This window comes from Heterodontus francisci, chromosome 40, assembly GCF_036365525.1.
Source record: "Heterodontus francisci isolate sHetFra1 chromosome 40, sHetFra1.hap1, whole genome shotgun sequence".
Classification (NCBI taxonomy): Eukaryota; Metazoa; Chordata; class Chondrichthyes; order Heterodontiformes; family Heterodontidae; genus Heterodontus; species Heterodontus francisci.
In genome coordinates, this window is record NC_090410.1 from 17,245,509 (window position 1) to 17,268,218 (window position 22,710).

The 22,710-nt window shown below is 42.8% G+C and overlaps 2 protein-coding genes across 4 annotated transcripts in view; one reads left to right on the plus strand and one right to left on the minus strand.

Annotated features, from left to right (window-relative positions):
* Positions 1–21,829, minus strand: part of LOC137353118 (olfactomedin-4-like) — a 90,370-nt gene extending 68,541 nt beyond the window's left edge. The window contains exons 1-2 of one of the 3 annotated variants that reach the window (XM_068019132.1): positions 21,590–21,829; positions 3,537–4,341 (exon numbers count right to left, since the gene is read on the minus strand). In XM_068019132.1, the coding sequence (XP_067875233.1) occupies positions 3,537–4,316 (780 nt within the window). In that variant the 5' untranslated portion in view covers positions 4,317–4,341; positions 21,590–21,829. Of the gene's footprint in view, positions 1–3,536; positions 4,342–6,863; positions 8,605–21,589 lie in introns of those variants that run through there. The other 2 variants (XM_068019130.1, XM_068019131.1) reach the window with 2 other exon arrangements.
* On the plus strand, positions 8,165–18,089 carry LOC137353121 (zinc finger protein 84-like). Its single transcript, XM_068019135.1, has 2 exons — positions 8,165–8,344; positions 16,127–18,089. Exon 2 carries the CDS (start codon positions 16,163–16,165, stop codon positions 17,432–17,434), a length of 1,272 nt encoding a protein of 423 aa, XP_067875236.1. The 5' UTR covers positions 8,165–8,344; positions 16,127–16,162; the 3' UTR covers positions 17,435–18,089.
* Positions 21,830–22,710: the final 881 nt, after the last annotated feature.

Below are 22,710 nucleotides of genomic sequence, written 5' to 3' on the forward strand. Positions count from 1 at the left end.
ACAATGAGAAAGTGGTGCCCGAAGATAGAGAAATTGCTTAAGTATTTAACTATTATTCAACCGTGCTCATAAAACAAATGGGAGAAGTAATAGATTTGGGGGTACAGTTTAAAGACTGAATAATGTTTAAATCACAAGAGGACATATTAGGAAAGTGGTTGAAGGTAAATGAGGACCCTGATTCTAACGAGTTTCGTCTTCTAAGTCACTGAATTCAGGCCAAATTCCAGAGAATTAGAAAATAGTAAATGTGACTCCGATCTTCAAAAATGGGACAAGAGATACAGCTTAAGAAGCATGAACTAATCTGAGACAGCACAGTTTCAGGAGTGAGGTCATTCAAGTAATTTATTGCATTTCTTTGAGGAGATAACAGACCTAGTAGATAAGGAAGAAAAAATGAATAATATCTACCTTGATTTCTGGAAGGCATTTGCCACTGTCCCATATAATAGGCTATTCCAATAGGCCCAAGCCCATGTTGGATGAGGACGTAACAAGATGAATCGGCAAATAGTTGCTAATAGCCAATGAGTAGTAATGCACGGGCAGGAATCAGTGGAGTGTCAAAAGGTTCAGTGTTGTGGTCACTGCTTTTATTACTTTTTATATAAGCATTTAGAGCAGGTGTCGCCAACATGTCAATTGAGAGTTACTGGTAGCTCGCGTCGGCCTTTGAGTAGCTTGCATAATGCTCCTGACAATGTAGTCCAATCGCTCACATTATCCTGCCAGCATTAATCCATGCATGCACAACCTGACATCATCACGTATTGATGTCACCGCGCAGTAACATTACCACCTGCTGATGTCACAGTGGGAAGAGCTGGGCCAGTGGCGAGCAGAGGAGCAAGCAGTGAGGGAGTGGGGGGCCAAGTGAGGGAGCGAGCGATGAGCCCAGCGCCAAATGCCGGGGGAGCGAATCGCTAGGATGTGTTCAAGCCACGAGCATGGAGCAACCAGTACCAAGTGGGGGAAATGAGCAGCAAGCCGGGCGGCGAGCAGGGTGAAGTCAGTGAAGGGGTTGCGAGGAGAAGCGGCTTTAGGGGGAAGGGGTTTTAGGGGTTTGCTTGCCTTCTGTGCCAAATTGAGTAGTGCCATCTTTACTACTGGCAGCTGCCTGAGACATCACAGACATTTCAGCCATTTGTGCATGTGTGAGTAGTGCACCACCAGTCAGCAACCGGGTTCTTTTCCTTTATCAGAAGTAGCACTTGCTAAAGAAAAGGTTGGCGATCCCTGATTTAGAGGAAGGAATAACATCCAAATTGTCCAGAATTGCAGACACATACCAAATTGGAGCAGTGGCAAATGACGAATATCAAATTCAAAAAGATTTGGACAACCTCAATCAGTTGGTGGAGAAATGGAGATGCTATATAATACAGGGAAACATAAGGTTATGAGATTTTACAGAGGAATAACTGATGTGGATTATGTGTGAAATGGGAATGTACTTGAGGACAGCGATCTTGGGAGTTTTACTGGAGAGGTCACTAAAACCATCAGCACAAGGTATTTAGCCTGTTAAAAAAGCAAACAGAATGTTGGGATGCATAGCAAGAGATATGTTAGTTCAGAAAGCTTATTTTAAAACTGTACGGTACTGGTCAGACATCATCTGGAATACAGCAGTTTTGGTCTCCCTATTTCAAAACAGATATTGTTATTGGAAGGAGTACAGAGAAGGGTATTCAATTATTGGAGGGGGAACAGAGAAGGGTATTCAATTATTGGAGTGGGGCAGAGAAGGGTATTCAATTATTGGAGGGGGAACAGAGAAGGGTATTCAATTATTGGAGGGGGGCAGAGAAGGGTATTCAATTATTGGAGGGGGGCAGAGAAGGGTATTCAATTATTGGAGTGGGGACATAGAAGGGTATTCAATTATTGGAGTGGGGGCAGAGAAGGGTATTCAATTATTGGAGTGGGGACATAGAAGGGTATTCAATTATTGGAGTGGGGGCAGAGAAGGGTATTCAATTATTGGAGTGGGGACATAGAAGGGTATTCAATTATTGGAGGGGGGCAGAGAAGGGTATTCAATTATTGGAGTGGGGACATAGAAGGGTATTCAATTATTGGAGTGGGGGCAGAGAAGGGTATTCAATTATTGGAGGGGGAACAGAGAAGGGTATTCAATTATTGGAGGGGAGCAGAGAAGGGTATTCAATTATTGGAGGGGGGCAGAGAAGGGTATTCAATTATTGGAGTGGGGTCATAGAAGGGTATTCAATTATTGGAGGGGGGCAGAGAAGGGTATTCAATTATTGGAGTGGGGGCAGAGAAGGGTATTCAATTATTGGAGGGGGAACAGAGAAGGGTATTCAATTATTGGAGGAGGGACAGAGAAAGATCTTCAATTATTGGAGGAATCATACTATAGTTGATCCTAGAATGTAAGAGATGGTGTCTGAGGAAAGATTGGATCTTTTCCCTCTTTAAACAAGAATACTGAGAGGATTTGTAACAGAAATGTTTAGAATTGAGAGAGCTTTGGACAAATTAGATCCGAATAAACATTTCTGCTGTGTACAGAATGTAAACACAAAAGTGTCATAGAATCTTACATCACAGAAGTAAGCCTGTGGTGTCTGTGTCAGCTTATTTAAAGAGTTATCTAGTTGATTACATGCTTCACGGTATTTCTATTGCCCTGCAAACTTCTCATTTTTAAATATATTTCTAATTCAAATTTGAAAATTATTATTGAATCTGCTTCCTTACTGGCAGTGCATTCCAGATCATAACACTCTCTACACTGGAAAAATTCTCCTTATTTCCTCCTCTCTCGTTCATTTGTCAATTATTTTAAATCTGTGCCCTCTGATTACCAACCCTCCTGTCAGTGGAAACAGTTTTCCCTTATTTAATCTATCAAAACACACATAATTTTGAACACCTCTACAAAATCTCCTGTTAACCTTCTTTGCCCTAAGGAGAATAATCCCAGCGTCTCCAGTCTCTCGACGTAACTGAAGCTCCTCATTCCTGGTATCATTCTAGTCAAGCTCCTCTGCAAAGCAGGTCATCCTTCCTAAAGTGTGGTGCCCAGAATTGGACACAATATTGCAGGTGAGGCCAAACTAGTGGTCTTATTTACAAATTAACAACAGTTAAATAGGAAATGCAGGAGGAATATTTCAGGGATGGTGGAACAAGTAACCCTAACGGGTTTCAAAAACAAACTAGTCAGGTTCCTGTCAACAAATGGGATTCCGTGTTATGAGAAATGCACAAAGCGAATACACTGGATAGGTTGGGTAGATGGTCAAACATCCTCTGCCTGAAACTGTTACCATGATACTATTACTAGGTTAACAGATTTAAACAGCGTGCGATACATTTCTCTAATATACACATTAATAGACTTAAACCTACTTTTCTGGCCACTGATTACTTTTTGTCATTGTATTAAGTAAGTGCTTGTTATCGAACCACTTAACACAAACTGAACTTTCAGGACACTTTTCTCCAGTGTGAAATTGCTGATCCAGTGTCATGTTACCAGAGTTATTAATCAGTGTTTTACTCACTGTACATTCAAATGCCTTTTCTCGGGTGTGGCACAGCTGATGTCTTGCCAAGTTATTAGATCTATTAAATCGTTTATGACACACTGCACATTCAAATGGGTTCTCTCCAGTGTGGATTCGCTGATGTACTATCAGGTCACGCGATCTGTAAAACAGTTTTTCACACACTGCACATTCATATGGCTTCTCTCCAGTGTGGATTCTCTGATGGACCGTCAGGTCATAGGATCTACTAAACCATTTTTGACACTCTGTACATTCAAAGGGTTTCTCCCCAGTGTGAATTTGCTGATGACGCTTTAAATGACTGAATTGGCCAAACCGCTTTCCACACAAAGCACACTGAAATGGTTTCTCTCCGGTGTGACTTAATTCATGTCGTTTCAGATCACTGCGTCGATTGAATTGCTTTTTACAATCTCCACACTCAAAATCTTTCACACCATTGTGAGTTTGCTGATGCACCATCAAGCTACTGGATGTTTCAAACCGTCTCTTGCACAAAGAGCAGTAAAACACTTTCTCTCCTGTGTGAATTCTCCGATGCACTGTCAATGCACCAGAGGTGCAATATCGCTTTGTACAAACTGTACATTCAAATGGCCTCTCTCCTGTGTGAATACGCAAGTGCTTGTCCAAAAGACTGGGCCACCTGAACCCCTTTCCACACACATTACACTGACAGCTGCCTCCTCTTTGAATGGGGGCTCTCAATTGGCTGGATCCAGTTGTTTCCAATGATGCCATCATCAACATATCCATTTCTTTTAAAACATCCATTCATTCCAAAGTGTCTGAACACTCCCTATATCAAACAAGGACAAAAAGAAAAAATGAATCAGTAAACATACTGTGGCTTCCCTTCATCTATAAACATAGCCATTTGCAGGGGGAAATCTTTTCTCAAGTACTCCTACATTGGCTACAAGACAGCCAAGCCAGCACCATGAGAAGGGTACCTCATACAGCATTTGTGCATCATTATCCATACAAAGCACTCTGATTAGTAACTGTTACGACCTCAGTGAGACTGTTAATGTTAAAACACAAGATATGAACTCCCCAGACCAATTTAAAGAAGTATACATCAATATTGCACTTTTTAGCACTTTTACTATAACAACTAAACTGAAAATCAACATCAACTAAACAGTACTTTGTAAGTTGCTAATTACAGAGAAAGGTATTTTCTTTTAGCTTATTAAAACACTTGAAAACCCCACACCACAATTATACATTATACAATGTCCTCATTGATGCAGTTAAAAGTCCTAAACTCCCCCCAGTTGTAATGGGTTAGATCTCCCAGTCCTTCTCAAAGTCAATGTCCTCTTCATTCACTTCTTCCAAGCACTTTCGACCTGGACTTCTGTGAATAAGTAGATCTCTGCTAACCCTGTTTGTCTTTTTTCTTCCACAAACCTCAGGTTTCGATTGGGTTCAAGTCTTAGCAGCCTTTTGCTGTATCAGTTTTCTAAGAGCAGATGTTTTCCTTCTCTCTCTTCAAAGGCTGCCGCTGTTGTCTTTGTGTCTTCCAGTCTTCCTTGCAGACTTCTGAAAGCCTGTTGAATTTATCCAGAATCCAAAAGTCAACAGTCATTTGTCTTTTCCAATTTGCAGAGTTCACAAGCCTGGCCATAGAAGAACTACCCAGGCCTTTCTTTGTTTTCAGGTGTTAAAAATGTCAACTCATGTTTACACCTTCAGAGCCCCTGGCTCCCTATTTACAATCTGAGAGTCTGGGAGAGCGAAACCCATTCATTGTTCTTCAGGTGTTACAACTTTGCATTCTGCTTTCAAAAGGGTCTTTGACCTGGGTTCCTTGTTCGCATGGTAGCCAGGATCCCTGTCCTGTCTCTAGGTAGAGTTGGTGTGAGGTCACGTCTCCTCCACTAGATTAAAAATCACAGTTTTTAAAAACATAATCACACTACAAAGTCCAGCATTCATAACACTAACTTTATATCATTTGAGCCTAATAGGGAAGAAATCTCCGCTGAGACTCCTGAATGGAATTCACCAAGCCAGGGCCAGTTTCCTGAGCTATGCCAGTTTATTCAGAATTTGAATGTTGACTAGCCTTATAGTACTCTTTGAGGTAAAAGACATGGGAGATGGGTGTCATGCACATGCAGTCTAGGAAAATCTTTGACAAAAGTGATTACTAGAAAAGGTAAAAGGATTTGGAATTAGGAGTATGATAGCAAACTGAATTAAAAATTGGTTATAAGGAGTACTTAAGGTCAGTTTTTCAGAGTAGTTGAAAGTGGATAGTGGTGTCCCCGGGGTTCAGTTCTGAGATCACTTCTCCTCACCCCATTGCATATATCAATGATTTGGATATAAGCCTAGAAGCAATGGCCTCAAAATTTGCAGCTGATTCCAAAATAAGAGGTATAGTCAATTCTTTATGCTGAGATTCCACCGGAGAACAGCCCTGGCATCAATCCCATTTCAGGATGATTTCAAGTGTCCATGATCCCAGGCAGCCACATACACAGATGGAGTTAGGGACGGGTGACATCACTCGTTCTAAATTCTGTGACTTCTGCCTTGGTCCAGTGGGTACTGCTGCACCCCCTCCAAGGCTTATCCTTCCTGAGGTGTGGTGCCCTGCATGCATTACTCTAAATGTGGTGTAACCAGTGCTTTATATAACTGTAAAATAATTTTGCATTCCAGCCCCATTGAGATAAAGACCAACACGACATTATCCTTTTTAACTACTTTTGCTAACTGTCCATTAACTTTAAGTGATTTCTGTACCTGGACCCCGCAAGTTTCTCTCTGTCCTATTCTAAGTTGTTCTCTGTGCCACCTGAAGGACTGGAGTTAGGAATGTAGACATCTGGTGCAAAATATTATGAGCATGTTGGGATGGAGGGGTCCCTTCTGTTAGGGCCCCCAAGTCCTGTGATGGCTATGGATGGGCAGACTCTGTTATGGCCTCCTTGGCAACACACTTGTGAAGATGAAGATTTCTCTGGCGAGCTGATGGAAAGTTCCTCTGCAGTGCTGCTGTGAGAAGCAACCTCTCAACTGGTGCAGTGAACAGGTTTCTGGTGAGCAACAACAGTAGGAGAACAGATCTCACAATCAGAAAGATCCCTAGAGTGTCAACTGAATAATCCTTTAGTCCCTCCAAGGTGAGGGAAGTGTGCAATGGCAGGCCTTCAAGGAGAAGATAGTTTGGGTACAGACCGGACACACCCCTAGTGGGTGAAAGGAAGGGCATCCAAAGCTAGAGCTCTCTGGATCACTAAAGAAAAAGAGCGCTTAAGATAAATGTCAGGTACGTAATACCGTAGAGGAAAATAAAAGACTTACATTTATATAGCACCTTCCAAAACGTCAGGACATTTCAAAGTGCTTTACAGCTAATGAAGTACTTTTGAAGTGTAGTCACCATTGCAATGTAGGAAATACGCAGACAATTTGAACACAGCAAGCTCCCACAAACAGTAATATGATAATGACCATATATCTGTATTTTTGTGATGTTGATTGAGAGATAAACATTTGCCAGGATACCAGGGATAACTCCCTTGCTCTTCTTTGAAATAGTTCTTTGGGATCTTTCATATCCACAGACGGGGCCTTGGTTAAACGTCTCATCTGAAAAGTGTTACAACCGACTACTCCAGTCAAAGACCCCAATCAAAATATACGATTCTGATTGTGGTGGGAAAAACACACTGTTAATTCAATCCTGTCCCTCCACAGATCGCCTAACGTATCATTTAAAACTTTCCAAATTAAAGAAAGACCCAGTCAAATTGTACCATCTATTAACCCCCAAATGAGGCTAACCAAACTAGGTGTCTTTAAATCAACAAATTAACTGTTTAATTAGAAAAACTAAATTCTTAAACATTACTAAGACATAAACAACATTTAAAATAGAAAAAATTAGAGTCCTTGCAAATTCCAATGTTGCTTGAAGTCCTCACAGCCATCCGATGGGAAAATGGGGAAAAAAGGTTCTTCAACAGTAGAACAGTCTGTAGTCTAATTCCAGCCATAAGTGATGCTTTCCTTCTCCAGCGATGAATTTTAACGATTAACGACTTGCAAACACTTTTTAAATGAATCAATTTGGCTTTAGAATTTTTTGAGGGATGAAAGATTGTCACAGTCTAACATCCCTTTCTTCAGTTTAAATTATCAGAGATCTCTGTTTTGGCTTGACATTTTTAGAATTGTGAGAGATAATAATAAATAAACAGACTAAATTCTCTTCCTTCAGTTGAAATGGGCTGAGAGCTCTTCTTTCAGGTGCTAACACACAGCTGTCTGTGTCCCGTGTTAGAACAGACTGTCTCAACTAAAAAGCCAGTTTAAAAGATAATTGCAACATTGTATATCCAGTCCTGGGTCTCTGAATGGCTGTTGCCGGGTGATTGTTGACGTTCTGGCAGAATCCATAAGGTGAGTGGAGGAGTGCAAATGGGTCTGGAAGATGGTTGGTATTTACCCCACCCCTGCAGTGAAGATTGGGGCGGTCATTAGACAGTGGAAAGATCTAATTTTCTACTGTTGGGGGCAGCACAGTAATGGCCACACCATTACCCACACTGCCCCGCAGCTGGGGAACCGCTCTATCCTTGACACACACTGCGGACGCGCATGCGCACCAACATCATCTGGCCCTCGCGATGGGAGACGGAGACAAAGCACGAGCGGCCAATGCAGCAGCTCGGAAAGTCGGCACCGAGAACTGGTCAACACCACAGAATCGGGGAAGGAGGGTCGGATAAACACCGACACAGGCGGTTCTACAGCTCTGGGGGGGAATCCGGAATTCAAATGTAAGTTTTTTTTCGTGTTGCAGGAGTCTGCCGACCGGGAAACTGTGGGCCGAGCCTTTCCACCGGGATTAGTGAGAAACAACATGCAGTTTTTACTCACCGGCCCGCTCAGGCCCTGGGCGGCAGGAAATTCAAATTGAAAAATACAAGCGCCGATCAACCGAATGCAACCGCAGCGAGAGCAGCAGCTGCACCAAGATGGCGGCGGTCACGTGATGGGGCGGGATTTAGCCACAGGGAGTACTGTTTGGGTTCTCTGATGTTCCCCAAGGATCTATCCTTGACTGCCCTCACCAGCCCCCCAAAGATCTATCCTTGACCGCCCCGTCCCCCCCTCAAAGGGATCTATCCTTCACCGTCCCGTCTCCCCCACCCCTACCACCACCACCACCAAAGGATCTATCCTTCACTGCCCCCACCACCCCCCCCCCCCCCAAGGATCTATCCTTCACCGCCACCTATTTCTCATCTACATGCTGCCCCTCCACAACATCATTTGAAAACACAGCTTTTCCGCATATACGCTGATGACACCCAGCTCTACCTCACCACCTGTTCCATGTGCTGTATAAAGTGGCTACTTGCCAAAAGCCTTTCTTTACATCATATGACATCAGGGTCATGTGCACGGCAAGCTAAAGTATACAAAAGCACTTATCCCCCTTTTCATAAAAAAAGTCTGTACTTGTCTTTTCAAATTTGTCTGTACTGACACAATGTGTTTCATACATAATCTTTAAAGCATTCCGGTCGTTTTGTTATGTGGGCGAGTTGTTGTTGGCTGTTCTTCTGGTGTCTGCCGGTTCCTTGGGTGATGCTGCCGGTGCTCTTTCTCTGGGGAATCTTGTTGCTGTGGTGAATGTTGCTGTTCATCTGTTGGGCTGGTTGGACTATGGTCATTCAGTTTCTTGTTCAGTTGGTGAACTCAGACCTATCCCATCAGCCATTTGCAGTGAAGGAGCAGCTTCTCTGGTTGAGTATAATTGTCTGCAGTCGCACCAATAGATCAGGTCATTCACCTTCAGAGTGCTGATCGAGGTGACAACATCTTCGTGTAAGTCCCAAGTTTCCAAGTGAGCTCATTTTTAATTGAGTGTTGAATGTTTGCACTCTGACCATCTCTGACTCCCAGCTCTGGCAATGATTTGGAGTTTTATTAAAGTAACATTTGACTTTGTCGTTTCACTATGATCTTGTCCCTCACACCTGCCACCACTTTTGGCTTCAGTACTTTCTTAGCTGCTGGAAGAGTCCTCTGGGTGTGGAGTGACAGTTGCTGGACTAGATATTTCCCATGCCTTCATTAGGTGTGTTTCTCCACTTTATTGCCTTGTACACATCTGAGCCGAATCTAGTAGATTTCTTTATTATCCTTTTGGCATTTTTTTACCACTGCGGCAGCCTTTCCATTTGACTGGGGATAGTGTGGAGATGATGTGTAGTTTTGCATTTCCCAATCATTCATGAAAAGTCTGAATTCTTCATTTGTGTCATTAGAAAGGCCACGAACAAACTGCGACCATCTGTACCCTTGGTTGCTGAAATCCAACCACTCACTTTTCCCTTCAATTTCTATATTGCTGTGATTCTCAAGAGCCTTCTTAGCATCCTCAATAGATTCAAATTTAACAAACGTAAATCCTTTTGGTCTGCCATTCTTTTCTGGTATTTTAGTCATTGATGCTTTTTACTCTGGAGGGTCTCTTCTGTTGCAGAATATGCCAAGTTATTTACAATGAGAGTATCAGAATCTGATTGTATTTGTCTACTCTTTACATTTAACATACTCATATTGCCAGTGAAATCAATAGCTATGGCCCTGCCCTCAACTTCAGTGCCTTGTTTCTGTCCCAACGCTGTATCTGCAGCTGCTTCATTTTCAAATTCAATTTATGCAATTCCCTGAGTCCCTGAACCATCACAAGAAGCTGGAATTGTAATGTCAATAGGATCCTCAAAAATCTCTGAGGTGCTCCTGAGTTACCTTGAATCGACAATGCCCCGCAGTCCCTTTCACTTTTGCTATCTGCACTACTTTCCTTGCTGCATGCTTGGTCCCAGTACTTTGTATCCATTGCATTCTAATGCCTTTTCTAGTAGTTCTTCAGTTTCAAAGTCTATGTAACCAAATTTCCAATTCAGTCATCTGTGGCTGAAAATTTATATTTGGTCAAGAATCCATTCGAGGCTTTTTTTAGTTCCTCAAAGTTCTTTTCAGAGTTCAGATTTTCAACAAATAGCAAAAAGGGCACATCATTTTCAGTCTTATGCTTCTGCTTCTCTTTCCAGCTTTCTTTGGCAGAACTATCTCAACTTCTTCCTTTGCTTTTTTTTAGTCACAACAGCTGCTTCTGGTATGTGGAGGATTACCAGTCGAAGTTTTTGACTTGTTTCACCCGAGATGAGGGGAGTTTATTTGTTGTCTGCTACCTGGAACCGAAGTCCTTCTTTCTTCCTATTGTATTGGACTCTCAGCCTGGTCTGTCCTGTTGGGTTGAGCGTCGTTCTATCATGAAGCCTCAACTTTACCTTCGGCTTCATATTCAGGCCACCATCTTGTGCAATTTCACACAAATCTGCGAAGCTCATGATGTTGCACTTAGAACCAGAGTCTACCTGATACCTCACATCAGCTTGGTGCTCTCCTTCTGCAGTCATCATTCCAATAGTCACAAACCACTTTTTACCTCGAGATGTGACAGCGCCTTCATGTTCTAGTGTGTAGGGTGATTCGTCAGTGACATCATCTGACATCTCTCCACCAACCATCTTTACAGGCTTGCTTTTCTTTCTAGCAAAATATTTGCTTGTAAAGTGGTTCAGCTTCTTACAGTTAGAGCACTGCTTTGCCCAGGCTGGACATGCTTCCTTTTCCTTCTTGTGTTGTCCCCACAGTACTTACATCCAGTACTCTGGCATTGATCTTTCTGCTGTCCTTCTGAAAGTTGTCCTTCCTTTTCATCATTGACATGTGCTTGGAAGACTTGGACTGCCTCTCAGCACAGTGCACAGCCTCATCGGTTCTCCCAAGAATACTCTTCAGCTGTTGATAGGCCACCTCAGAGCTTTTGCACATGCCAATAGCTTTCTTTAGAGTAAGCTTCTCTTCTCTCAGCAGACATGCTTCACAGTGGGATCTCTTGTTCCTAAAACAATTCTATCTCTGATGAGATCATCCTTCAGTTTCCCAAACTCTCAAGACTCAGCTAGACATCTCAGTAGAGACACAGACTAATCAATATTCTCCCTCTCTTCCTGAGCTCCAGTGTTAAACACACAGCGATCATAATTGACATTAGTAAAGGGTTCAAAGTGGATCTTCAAGGCCTCCAAAATCTCCCAAGTGTTGCTTTTCTTCTTAGTGAGATCTAGGGTGCAATACAGCCTGTAACATTCCTTCCCCATCAATGATGATAGAGTTGCTACTCTTTATCTGTTCGGGTTTCTTGTCCAACTTTGTGGCAATCTCATAATTCTGCCTTTGAGACTAGAAGAATTCCCTCTCAAATCTCCCTTCATGTCCATCAGAGCAGGTACTGGAAAATTTGAAGCCATAATAACTTATCCGGCTGTCAGCATCCTGTGAAAAGTTGCAGACAGGAGTTGTTTTAAATGCTGATGTTTTAGATATCTACTGTTTGTCTTAGAGCTATCAAAATCCTCTCCAATCCCAGCTACTCACTTCTGAATCCATGTTCCATGTGGTGTATAAAATGGCTACTGCCAAAAGCCTTTATTTACATATCATATCAAAGGTCACATGTACAGCAAGCCAAAGTGTACAAAAGTATTTATCCAAACACCACCATCTCCCCAACCCCCTGCACTGTCTTTAAATCATCTGACTGTTTGGTCGACGATTAGTGCTGGATGAGCAGAAATTTCCTCCAACTAAATGTTGGGAAGGCTGAAGCCATTGTCTTTGATCCCCGCCACAAACTCTGCTCCCTCGCCACAAATTCCAGCCCTCTCCCCGGCAACTGTCTGAGGTTGAACCAGACTGTTTGCAACCTTAGTATCAAATTTGCCAGTGACATGAGCTTGCAGCAACATATCTGCGCCATCACTGAGACTTACACCTAATTCCTCAATTGATGGGTATCTGGACTTGCTAAAGTCTTTTGACACACTACCACACAATAGACTTCTTAGCAAAATGAAAGCCCATGGGATTACGGTGACAGTGGCAACATAGACATAAAATTGGCTAAGGGATAGACAGCAGAGAATAGTGGTGGCTGGGTGTTTTTCATACTGGGGTAAGTGTACAATGGTATTTTCCAGGGGCCAGAATTAGAACTACTGTTGTTTTTAATGCATATTGATGTCCAGGGCATAATTTCGAAGTTTGCAGATGACACAAAACATGAATATTAGGTAAACAACAAGGAGGATGGTGGCAGACTTCAGGAGGACATAAACAGACTGGTGAAATGAGCAGACATATGGCAGATGAAATTTAATGCAGTGAAGGATGAGGAAAAGTCATATGTACTAAATGGCACAATTTTAAAGGGGATGCAGGATCCGAGAGATCTGAGGGTGCATGTATGCAAATCTTTGAAGGTGGCAGGACAAGTTGAGAATGCTGTTTAATAAAGCATATGGAATCCAGGAATGGTAGCAGGGATGTGGGATTTCAGTTATATGGAGAGGCTGGAGAAGCTGAGATTGTTCTCCTTAGAGCAGAGAATGTTAAGTGGAGATTTAATAGAGATAGTCAAAATTATGAGGGATTATGATAGAATTTCCAGTGGCAGAACAGTCGGTAACCAGAGAACCCAGATTTAAAGTGATTGGCAAAAGAACCAGAGGTGGCATGAGGAAAGATGTTTTTATGATAGGGAATGCACTGCCTGAAAGGTTGGTGGAAGCAGATTCAGTAGAGTATTGGATAAACACTTGAAAAGACATCTTTCATCCTTAGTACCGTTCTGGTAAATTGGGTCTGCACCCTGTAAGGCCTTCACATCTTTAAAGTGTGGTGCCCAGAATTGGCCAAAATACTCCAGCTGAAGGGTCTAATTGAAGGTTAAGCATAACTCCATTGCTTTTTTGCACTTTGCCTCCATTTTTAAAGTTAAAGATCATGTATGCCTTTTTAACAGCCTTCTTAACTTGTCCTGCCACCTTCAAAGACTTCTCTATGGACACCCTCGGGTCTCTCTGTTCCTGCACTCCCTTCAAAATTATGTCATTTATTTTCTATTGTCTGTCCTCTTCCTAACAAAATGTATCACTTCACTTCACACTTCTCTGCATTAAATTTCATCTGATGTGTCTGCCCATTACACCAGTCTGTGTCCTCCTGAAGTTTACTATCCTCCTTATTGTTTGCTACATTTGAGTTTCATGCCATCTCAAAAGATGAAATTATGTGCTGTGTACCCAAGTCCAGTCATTAATATACATCAAAAAGACCCTGGAAACACCACTGTATACTTCCATCCAGTCTGTCAAACAACTGGTCACCATTACACTCTGCTTCTGTCCTTTGGTCAATATTGTATCCACACTGCCACTGCCCCTTTTAATCCCATGGGTTTTAATTTTGCTAATAAGTCTTGTTTTGTGGCATTTTATCAAAAGCCCTTTGAAAGTCCAGATACACATCAACTGTACTACCCTCATCAACCCTCTCTGTTACTCCATCAAGGAACTTGATCAAGTTAGTAAAACACGATTGTCTTGAGCAAATCTGTACTGGCTTCATTTATTGACCCCTATTTTACCAAGTGTCAATTAATTTTGTCTTAAGTAAATGTCTCTGAAAGTTACCCTACCACATACATTAGGCCAACTGACCTGTTGATAACACATTTATCCCACCCCTTTTTTGAACAGGGGTGGTGTAACATTTTCAATCCTCCAGTTCTCTGCCACCACCCCAATATACAAAGAAGACTGGAAGATTGCGGTTAAGGCCTCCGTGTTTTCCAACCTTCCTTCTTTCAGCAATGTCAGATTCATTCTATCAGGACTGGGTGACTTTTCTACTTTGAGGACTGACAACCGTTTAAGCAACTCCTCTTTATTTATTTTATCCCTATCCAAATTCTGCTTATCTCCTCCTTTTCTGTGATATTGGCTACATCCTCTTTAGTGATAGGAACAGGGGTAGGCCATTTAGCCCCGGAGTGTGTTCTGCCATTTGATGAGATTGTGACTGTTCTTTCGCCCCATATCCCTTTAATACCTTTGGTTAAATGGAAGATCAGACTTTGAGGCTAAATGGCTTTCTCCTGTTCCTATGTTCTTTTTACCCTGGCAGGAGAGAGGCAACACACCATGTAACAACTCAACTTGTGGATTGCAGAAAAGCCTATCTGTCCCCTGACTATTGAATCCACTATGACCACTGCATTTCTACACTTTGCTGTGCCCCTCTGTACAGTCACCTGCCTCACGGTTCTCTAGTCTGCACTCCTACTGAGGTGTTGTCACCCTCAGCACTGAAAACTGATTGAGAGTGTCACGCTCTTGGAGGATCCCTGCACTGCCTGCCTCTTCCTACCTTGCTGGATAGCCATCCACTTGCTATCCGCCTAAAATCTTTGTTGCTGCTGGATGACTACCTCCTGGAACATACGTTCCAGGAAAATTTCAGCCTCCTGCATGTCCTACAGTGATTCCAGCTGCTGCGTCAGTTCAAGAAGCCTTGAGTTCAATCAACTGAAGGCACTTGCTGCACATGTGGTTATCCTGGAACATAAAGCATCCTGGGGTTCCCACGTGTGTCCTGTTCCCTTGTCCCAGACCCCTAATCACTGCAGACATGCATGTTTAGTAATTCTGTCCCCCCTCCAATAACTGAATACCCTTCTCTGTACCCACTCCAATAACTGAATACCCTTCTCTGTACTAAAGGCCTGCTACCCGACCGGACGGGACCCGACGACATGTGTCGGGTTCAGGTCGGGTCGGGCCCCTCTTCTGGGTCCGGCTTTTGGGCTCTGCTCGGGCCGAGTCCAGGTTGTGCTCAGGTCAGGTCGGGCCGGGCACACATGGTAAGTGCTCTTCTGGTAAGTATTAAAAATAAAAAACTTACTTGAGCTGGGAGTCCGGGACGAAACTGAGTCTGCGCAGTGAGCGAGTGACATCCCCACGCATACGCTGCAGCTTCCTGCACGTTCCGAGTCCGAAGGTAAGTAAAGGGATGGTCTGGTCGGGGTCGGGCTCGAGGCAAAATTGGAGGGACTCGAGCCAGTCGGGCTCGGGTCCGCTGTGGATCGGTCAGGTTTGGGTTGGGTTCTTTTTCCCGACCTGAACAGGCCTTTAGTCTGTACTCCCTCCAATAACTGACGACAGGTCATCAACCTGAAACGTTAACTCTGTTTCTCTTTCCACAGATGCTGCCAGACCGGCTGAGTGTTCCAAGCATTTTCTGTTTTTATTTCAGATATCCAGCATCCGCAGTATTTTGCTTTTGCCGACAACTGAAGATCTTTCCCTGCACTCCTGCAATAACTGAAGATCCTGATTGAATTATGGAGACTAAAACTGCATGCTGTACTCCAGATGCAATGTTCTCCATCTGGCAAAAATGCTTCATTTGTGTCACTACTCTATACAAATATAGGCAAAATCCGAGAATCTGTACTGTGCATGATGACGCATGCGTCTTCCTGTTGTATTTTCAACCTGGTGGAAGACAGCTGAGAGGAAACAAAAGTTGATTGTCTGCTTAAGATGAAAATGAATGACAGTAAATAAATACAAAAGAAGTAAATGAACGGTACCAGGTACATTGTTGAACTGACATTTGTGTTTTATTTACTGTAGCTCTTTTATGAGGCAGCGTGAGTATTGACTTTGGCTATGGCAATGCACAAGAAATCTGAATTTGAAATGAATGATCCAACAGCAGTGACTGAAGTCAGTGGGAATGATCCAACTCCTACTGTGATCCGAGGCCGGCATGAGTATTTGTGTTCTGTCTGTGGCAAAGCCTGCACATCTCCTTCGCATTTAGAAATACATCTACGGGTTCATACCGGAGAGAAGCCCTTTGAATGCCCTGTGTGTAAAAAGAGATTTGGAGGGTACCATAACCTTAGACGACATCAGCTAATTCACACTGCAGAGAAACGGTTCCAGTGTACGGTGTGTGACCGGATGTTCCGCACATCTGGCCAGCTGAAAACCCATTGTCAAATTCATGTTGGAGGCCGACGCTTTGAATGCAGTGAATGTAAAAAGGGATTTTATACCATCAGTTCCCTGACAGTCCATCAGCGATTTCACACTGGAGAGAAGCCTTATGAATGTGCTGAGTGTAAAAAACGATTTTACACAGCCAGCGAGCGTGTAAATCACCAGCGAACTCACACCGGAGAGAGACCCTTTGAATGTATTGAGTGTAAAAAGCGATTTTATAGAATCAGTGAGCTCACACAGCACCAGCGAGTTCACACTGGAGAGAGACCCTTTGAATGTAGTGAGTGTAAAAAGCGGTTTTACAGAACAAGTGAGCTAATGGTGCATCAACGAATTCACACTGGAGAGAGACCATTTGAATGTAGTGAGTGTAAAAAGCGATTTTACACATCTAGTTACCTGACAGTGCATCGGCGAATTCACACTGGAGAAAAACCATTTGAATGTAACGAGTGTAAAAAACGATTTTGTTCAGCCAGTGAACTGACAAATCATCAACGAATTCACACGGGAGAGAGACCATTTGAATGCAGTGTGTGTGGAAAAGCTTTTGCTCGATCCTTTCATCTAAAGAAACATGAGATCACTCACACTGGGGACAGACCGTTTGAATGCAGCGAGTGTAAAAAGCGATTTTACACAGCCAGTGAGTGGGAAAATCATCAACGAATTCACACTGGTGAGAGATTATTTGAATGCAGGGTATGTGGAAAAGCCTTTACACAGTCAAGACACCTCAAGAATCATGAGCGCACTCACTCTGGTGAAAGGCCATTTGAATGCAGTATCTGTCGAAAAGCTTTTACACAGTTGAGTCACCTCAAGAATCATGAACGCACTCACACAGGAGAGAGACCATTTGAATGCAGTGTGTGTGGAAAAGCCTTTACGCAGTCCAGCCACCTGAAGAAGCACCAGAGTACTCACACGTGAAGGAAAACTACATATTCAACATTTTACATTTACAAAACCAGTTGCCTTGTTTTGTCACATTTTTCCCATTATAAATTTCCATGTCCATATGTAAATTTGGCATGCTATAATTACACATGTAATTTCCTAACTGCTTCCTAAGCCTGTACTACAAAGGAACTCCTGTCCTCCAAGGAACTCTACTGCTCTGCTTGCCAATTTGCTACTTGTTTTGCTATTTAACTATAATATCAAAATTATAATCGAACACTTGACTTTAAAAAGGGACTGAATGATAACTGTAATCCCTGCTCTGTGTGTCCACGCCCTCTAACCCTGCCTTCACCTGATGGCAATATTTGATGCTAACTTCTCTTGTACAATATCATTGGTGTTCAATTTATATTCCAATTCTAACCTCAGTCACACACTCCACTTTGAGTCTCTTGTGTTAACCTTACATATGAGCATACTACTTATCTGTTACATTTCTCTCTAGGGTCAGTAGTTGGCACTCTAATAGGATATTTCATAGTTATCAATTCCTTGCCTGTCAGCATTAGCTGCCATACCAACACTTGGTGCTCTGGATCTTGCTTCTTGTGAAAAACTTATCTCCAGATCCAGCTGCTGCTGTAAATAGTTTTAATTTGAAATAAAACTATTCTTGCCAAAATTAGACAAATATACTTTTGTCTTTATTGCACACTTTTTTTTTTGCTATTCTGTTCTATCAAATTGCAATTCATTCTCAAGATTGTGTGGAAATTGTTTGGGAAAATCAAAATAAATTCAGAAACCCAGCCTCTCGTTAAGTGAGAGGACCTGGTTGATTTAGTTGGAAAATTGTACAACTTATTGAAGGTACTAAAAAACATAGACAAGAATTTTATAGGTTGCTTAATAGATATGAATGTAATTTTATTTAAATCTTCTGACCAATTAAGTTGCTAGGCTGGAGGCACTGAATAATCTTCTCCTGTTCCTATGTTACTATTGCTGCCCAGACAATGAGCAGGGATTGGGTGAAGGGTGAGTGGGATTTTGTGCAACACAGGAGACAATTATCACAATTTAGGATGAGGGGAGGTTATGGAGTGAGAACCTGGCACGGAGAGCGTTGGAATAATTATGTTTGGAGATGATAAAGCCAAGCGTGAAAGTTTCAGCACCAGATAGATTAAAGGTAGTGATATAGGAACAAGCATAGGCCATTCAATCCCTGAGGCCTGCTCCACCATTGTTAGTTCGTGGCAGTAGTAGGTGTTGTTGTGATGGAGGAGATAGGGGCCAGAATTTTACGCCTCCAAAAAAAAAAACAGGCTGGTGGCAGGAGGGGGAGCTTAAAATTAAGTGGGAGACGGGGAGCGGGGGCCATTCTTGACCCCCTCCCACCCCCACTGCTATTTTATGCAGGGCGGTGGCGGGAAGAAACGGCCTGTCTGCTCAAGCCAATCAAGGCCCTGAAGTGGCCAATTAACTGGCACTTAACGGCCTCCAAACGCCACGGTGGATTTTTTTACGCTTGGCTGGTGGGCAGCTGAGGCCTCAAAAAGCCCGCCTGGTAAAACCAGGCGGCCTTCTTACGGGCTGGTGGGGGGCCCTCCTGATCAGGCACCTTGTGCCCCACGGAGGGCTGCCCCTGAAGACCCAACACCCAATGCACAACACTCCTCCCGGCCCCCCCACCCCCTTGCCTCATCAGGACTCGATCAATTGTCCCCGGTGAGGCTCTTAAAAACTCACAATTCCAGGGCAATCCTTCATCTTCCTTGTGATGGCTGACTGGGTGTAGTCCCAGCAGTAGCCACTGCTCCCTGTGGTGCTGCTGGGACTAAGAGCTGCCAGCCCGCTGATTGGCCGGCAACTCCATTAAGCGGGACTTCCTGGAGACAGGAAGTCCTGCCCAAGTCCAATTGAGGGCCTGGAGAATGAAAAATCCCAGTCTGGCTCCACAGACCCAGCGGAAGTGGACTCGCCATTGACTTTTCGGCCGGTGCACGGGGCTCCCCACCCAACAAAAAATTCCAGCCATGGAGTCTGAACAAGATATTGAAATAGCGGGCAGGATGTAGGGGAAGGCGTGCAGCAAAATTAACATTCATCCAAGACTGGTGGTTGGACAAGCAGTTAGACAGCACAGTGATAGCTGAGGGATTGAGAGAGCTGATATAGAGCTGTTCCTAATATTGGAGGCTGACTCACATGTCCTGATGACATAGTCAAGGGGCAACATGTAGATGAAAAAGAGCTTAGGGCCAAGATAGATTATTGCAGCACTCTGGTGATGATACGTGAGTGGAAAGGGAAGCCATTCATTGAGAAACTCTGGCTAGGAGTGGATAATTAACATCAAAGAGTTGTTGGAGGAATGTGGTGTGAACGATCGTGTCAAAGGCTGCACAGAACCTGAGGAATATTAATCAGCTGAGAGTTTGAGTCCAATCCTTGCCAATAGAGCAGTGTTGGATGTCAGCATTGCATCCATTTGAGTAAAATCATTTAACCAGTGATTTTCTTTCCCAGTTGTAGAAAGAAACCACATCCTCTGCCCTGAAGAAGCTTCAGCTAAAGGGCAGCGAATGTAATCAAACAAAGATCAACTTTTGTCTGCACTTCTGCATTGTTAGTATATCAATGCAGACCTCAGTCTAGCCAGGGATCTCTCTTTCTCCTGACAAAACAGGCTTTTACACTTGGATTTTATGAAACCTATCATTAATTTTTCCTGCTTGTCTCTGGGTTCAAGGCTGGTGATCGATCTGCTTTCGGGGGTGTGAGAAGTAGAACAAAAGATTTTTTTCTCCTCTGGCTGGGATTTTGTTCAGTTTGAAGGGTACAAAAAAAAAGCTTTTGTATCCTGTGTCTTGAGGTAGCCAAGTGGCTAAGTTAACGTGATAAGCAGGCCAAAGGTTTGAAAGCTATTCTCACCAGTGTTGCATGCTGGCATTGGGTAAAAGTAGTTAAATAGTGATTTTACCCCCCCCCCCCCGAAAGTGGAAAGAAGCTGCATCTCATGCCATTTTATGATCTGTCCTGCTGAGACTTAAGCTAAGAAAACATCAGCTTTTGCCCCTGCTCTCATGCCCTGTCCTGGGATTGCTGCAGTGTTCCAGTGAACATCAATACAAGCTCGAGGAGCAGCATCTCATTTACTGATTAGGCATGCTACAGCCTGTCGGACTGAATAATTTCAGAGCATGACTGGCCCCCTTTTTAGTTTTTTTTCTTTTTTATTTGTTTTAATTTGTCTCCTCATTCATTTTTTTTTAACCATGTGCTTACCCACTGCTTTTTTTTCATGTTTGTGCTTTGGTCCAGGGCTGTTCTATTTTTCTGTCAATTAACACCCTCTCTGCACTAACGCTTTGTCTTTCAGCACACCATTAACATACCGTCTGCCTTTGCTCCATGACCTTCTGGTCAGTTATTCTCTGTAACCCTGTCCATTCAACACCTCTTTTGTTACCTCTTGCCCCACCCACGCTTTATTTGCTTAAAACCTATTACATTTCTAGCCTTTGCCAGTTCTGATGAAGGGTCACTGACCTGAAATGTTAACTCTGCTTCTCCCTCCACAGATGCTGCCAGACCTGCTGAGTATTTCCAGCATTTCTTGCTTTTATATCAACTTTTGTCAGCCTCCTGCAACCTTTGCACAACATCTCAGAATTAAGTCTCGCCCAACATGTACAATTCGGTCTCCATATTTTGGAAAGGATATAGAGGCACTGAAAGTGCATAAAAAGATTTACAAAGATGATACCAGAACTGAGAGGTTATAGATATCGGGAAAGACTGAACAGACTAAAATTGGGGAATGTAAATATAAGATAGTCACTAATAAACCCAATAGGGAATTCAGGAGAAACCTCTTCACTGAACTTGCTCCCTCACAGAGTGGTGGACACGAATAGCATAGATGCATTTAAGGGGAAGCTAGATAAGTACATGAGGGAGAAATGAACCATAGAAAAATTAAATAGAATTGGAATTAAACTGAATATAAGGATATGAAGATAGGATGAGATAAAGTAAGAAAAGTGGGAAGAGGCTCATGTGAAGCATAACCACCAGCCAAATGACTTGTTTCTTTCTAAGTCTGATGTAACATCCGTACTTCTCATGGCAAAACATGCTTTTTACCGTTTTTGTGTGAAACAAAACTTAACCTACCATGCTGGTCTCTGGGTTCAAGGGTTGTGGTCCATCTGACCTCAAGGGATAGGAAGAGAGAATTGTTTTGCTCCAGAGGCCAGGACTTTGCTTCAGTTTGAAGTATAGAAAAACAATTTCGCCACTCTTACATATGGTGAATTGTAAAGTGGTTACGGGGATGAGTTACTAATCCACTGTGTCAGATACACCAAGGAATTTGTAATTCCATCGCCCGTAGTCTGGTTGTCTATATTTTGCTTTTGGGTAAAATCTGTTTAAAATACAATTTCCTTTTGCCTCGACTGTTGAAACAAATAATGTCCTCTGCCATTTTACACAGTCCTGCAGATCATTAGTTAATGCGTAACCATTAACTTTTGCCTCCCCTCCTGCAGCCTTTGTCTGACAACTCAGAATTGAGTCCAGCCCACATCCCTGCCCCTCATGGCAAAACGTACTTTTCATGTAGTTTTTTTCTTACCAAACCAAACTTCAGCTTTCTATGCTGGTTTCAAGAGCTGCGTCAATCTGGTTTTTGCTCCTTTCTCCACAGGGCTCAGTCTGAAGAATATTTAAAAAACATTTGTAGGCTTCATATGTGGTGAGGTGACCAAGTTGTTTGGGAAATTAGTTAGTTATGCATTGCACCAGGGAATTGGTTAGTCTTGTATTGTCAGCCAGAGTTGGATATTTGCACTTCAGATTTGAGTCCATTTGGCTAAAATAATTTTAATACAATTTTGATTGTAACAAGTCAATTTTACCTCAGTAAAATATTTATTTAGGTGGCTATACTTTTGAAAGGTAATCAGTGATTTTTCACACCACGTTTTCTCATAGGTGCGATTATTCAAATTGTGCAAAAGAGAGACAACAACTTGCAATTACTTATATAGCACCGTTAATGTAGTAACTTTCCAAGGCATTTCACGTGAATATTGTTAAACAGAATTTGATACCAAGTCATGTAAGGAGATATTAGGAGAAGTGACCAGAAGCCTGGCTAAAGAGGTAGGTTTTAAGCAGCGTCTTAAAGGAGTTAGAGAGGTGGAGATGTTTGGGGAGGCAATTTGAAAGCTTGGGTCCCAGGAGGCTGAAGGCACAGCCGCGAATGGTGTAGCAATTAAAATTGCGGATGC

What these genes read in the sequence shown, in the direction of transcription:
- LOC137353121 (XM_068019135.1), top strand. Translation starts at nt 16,163, where the DNA reads ATGGCAATGCACAAGAAATCTGAATTTGAAATGAATGATCCAACAGCA.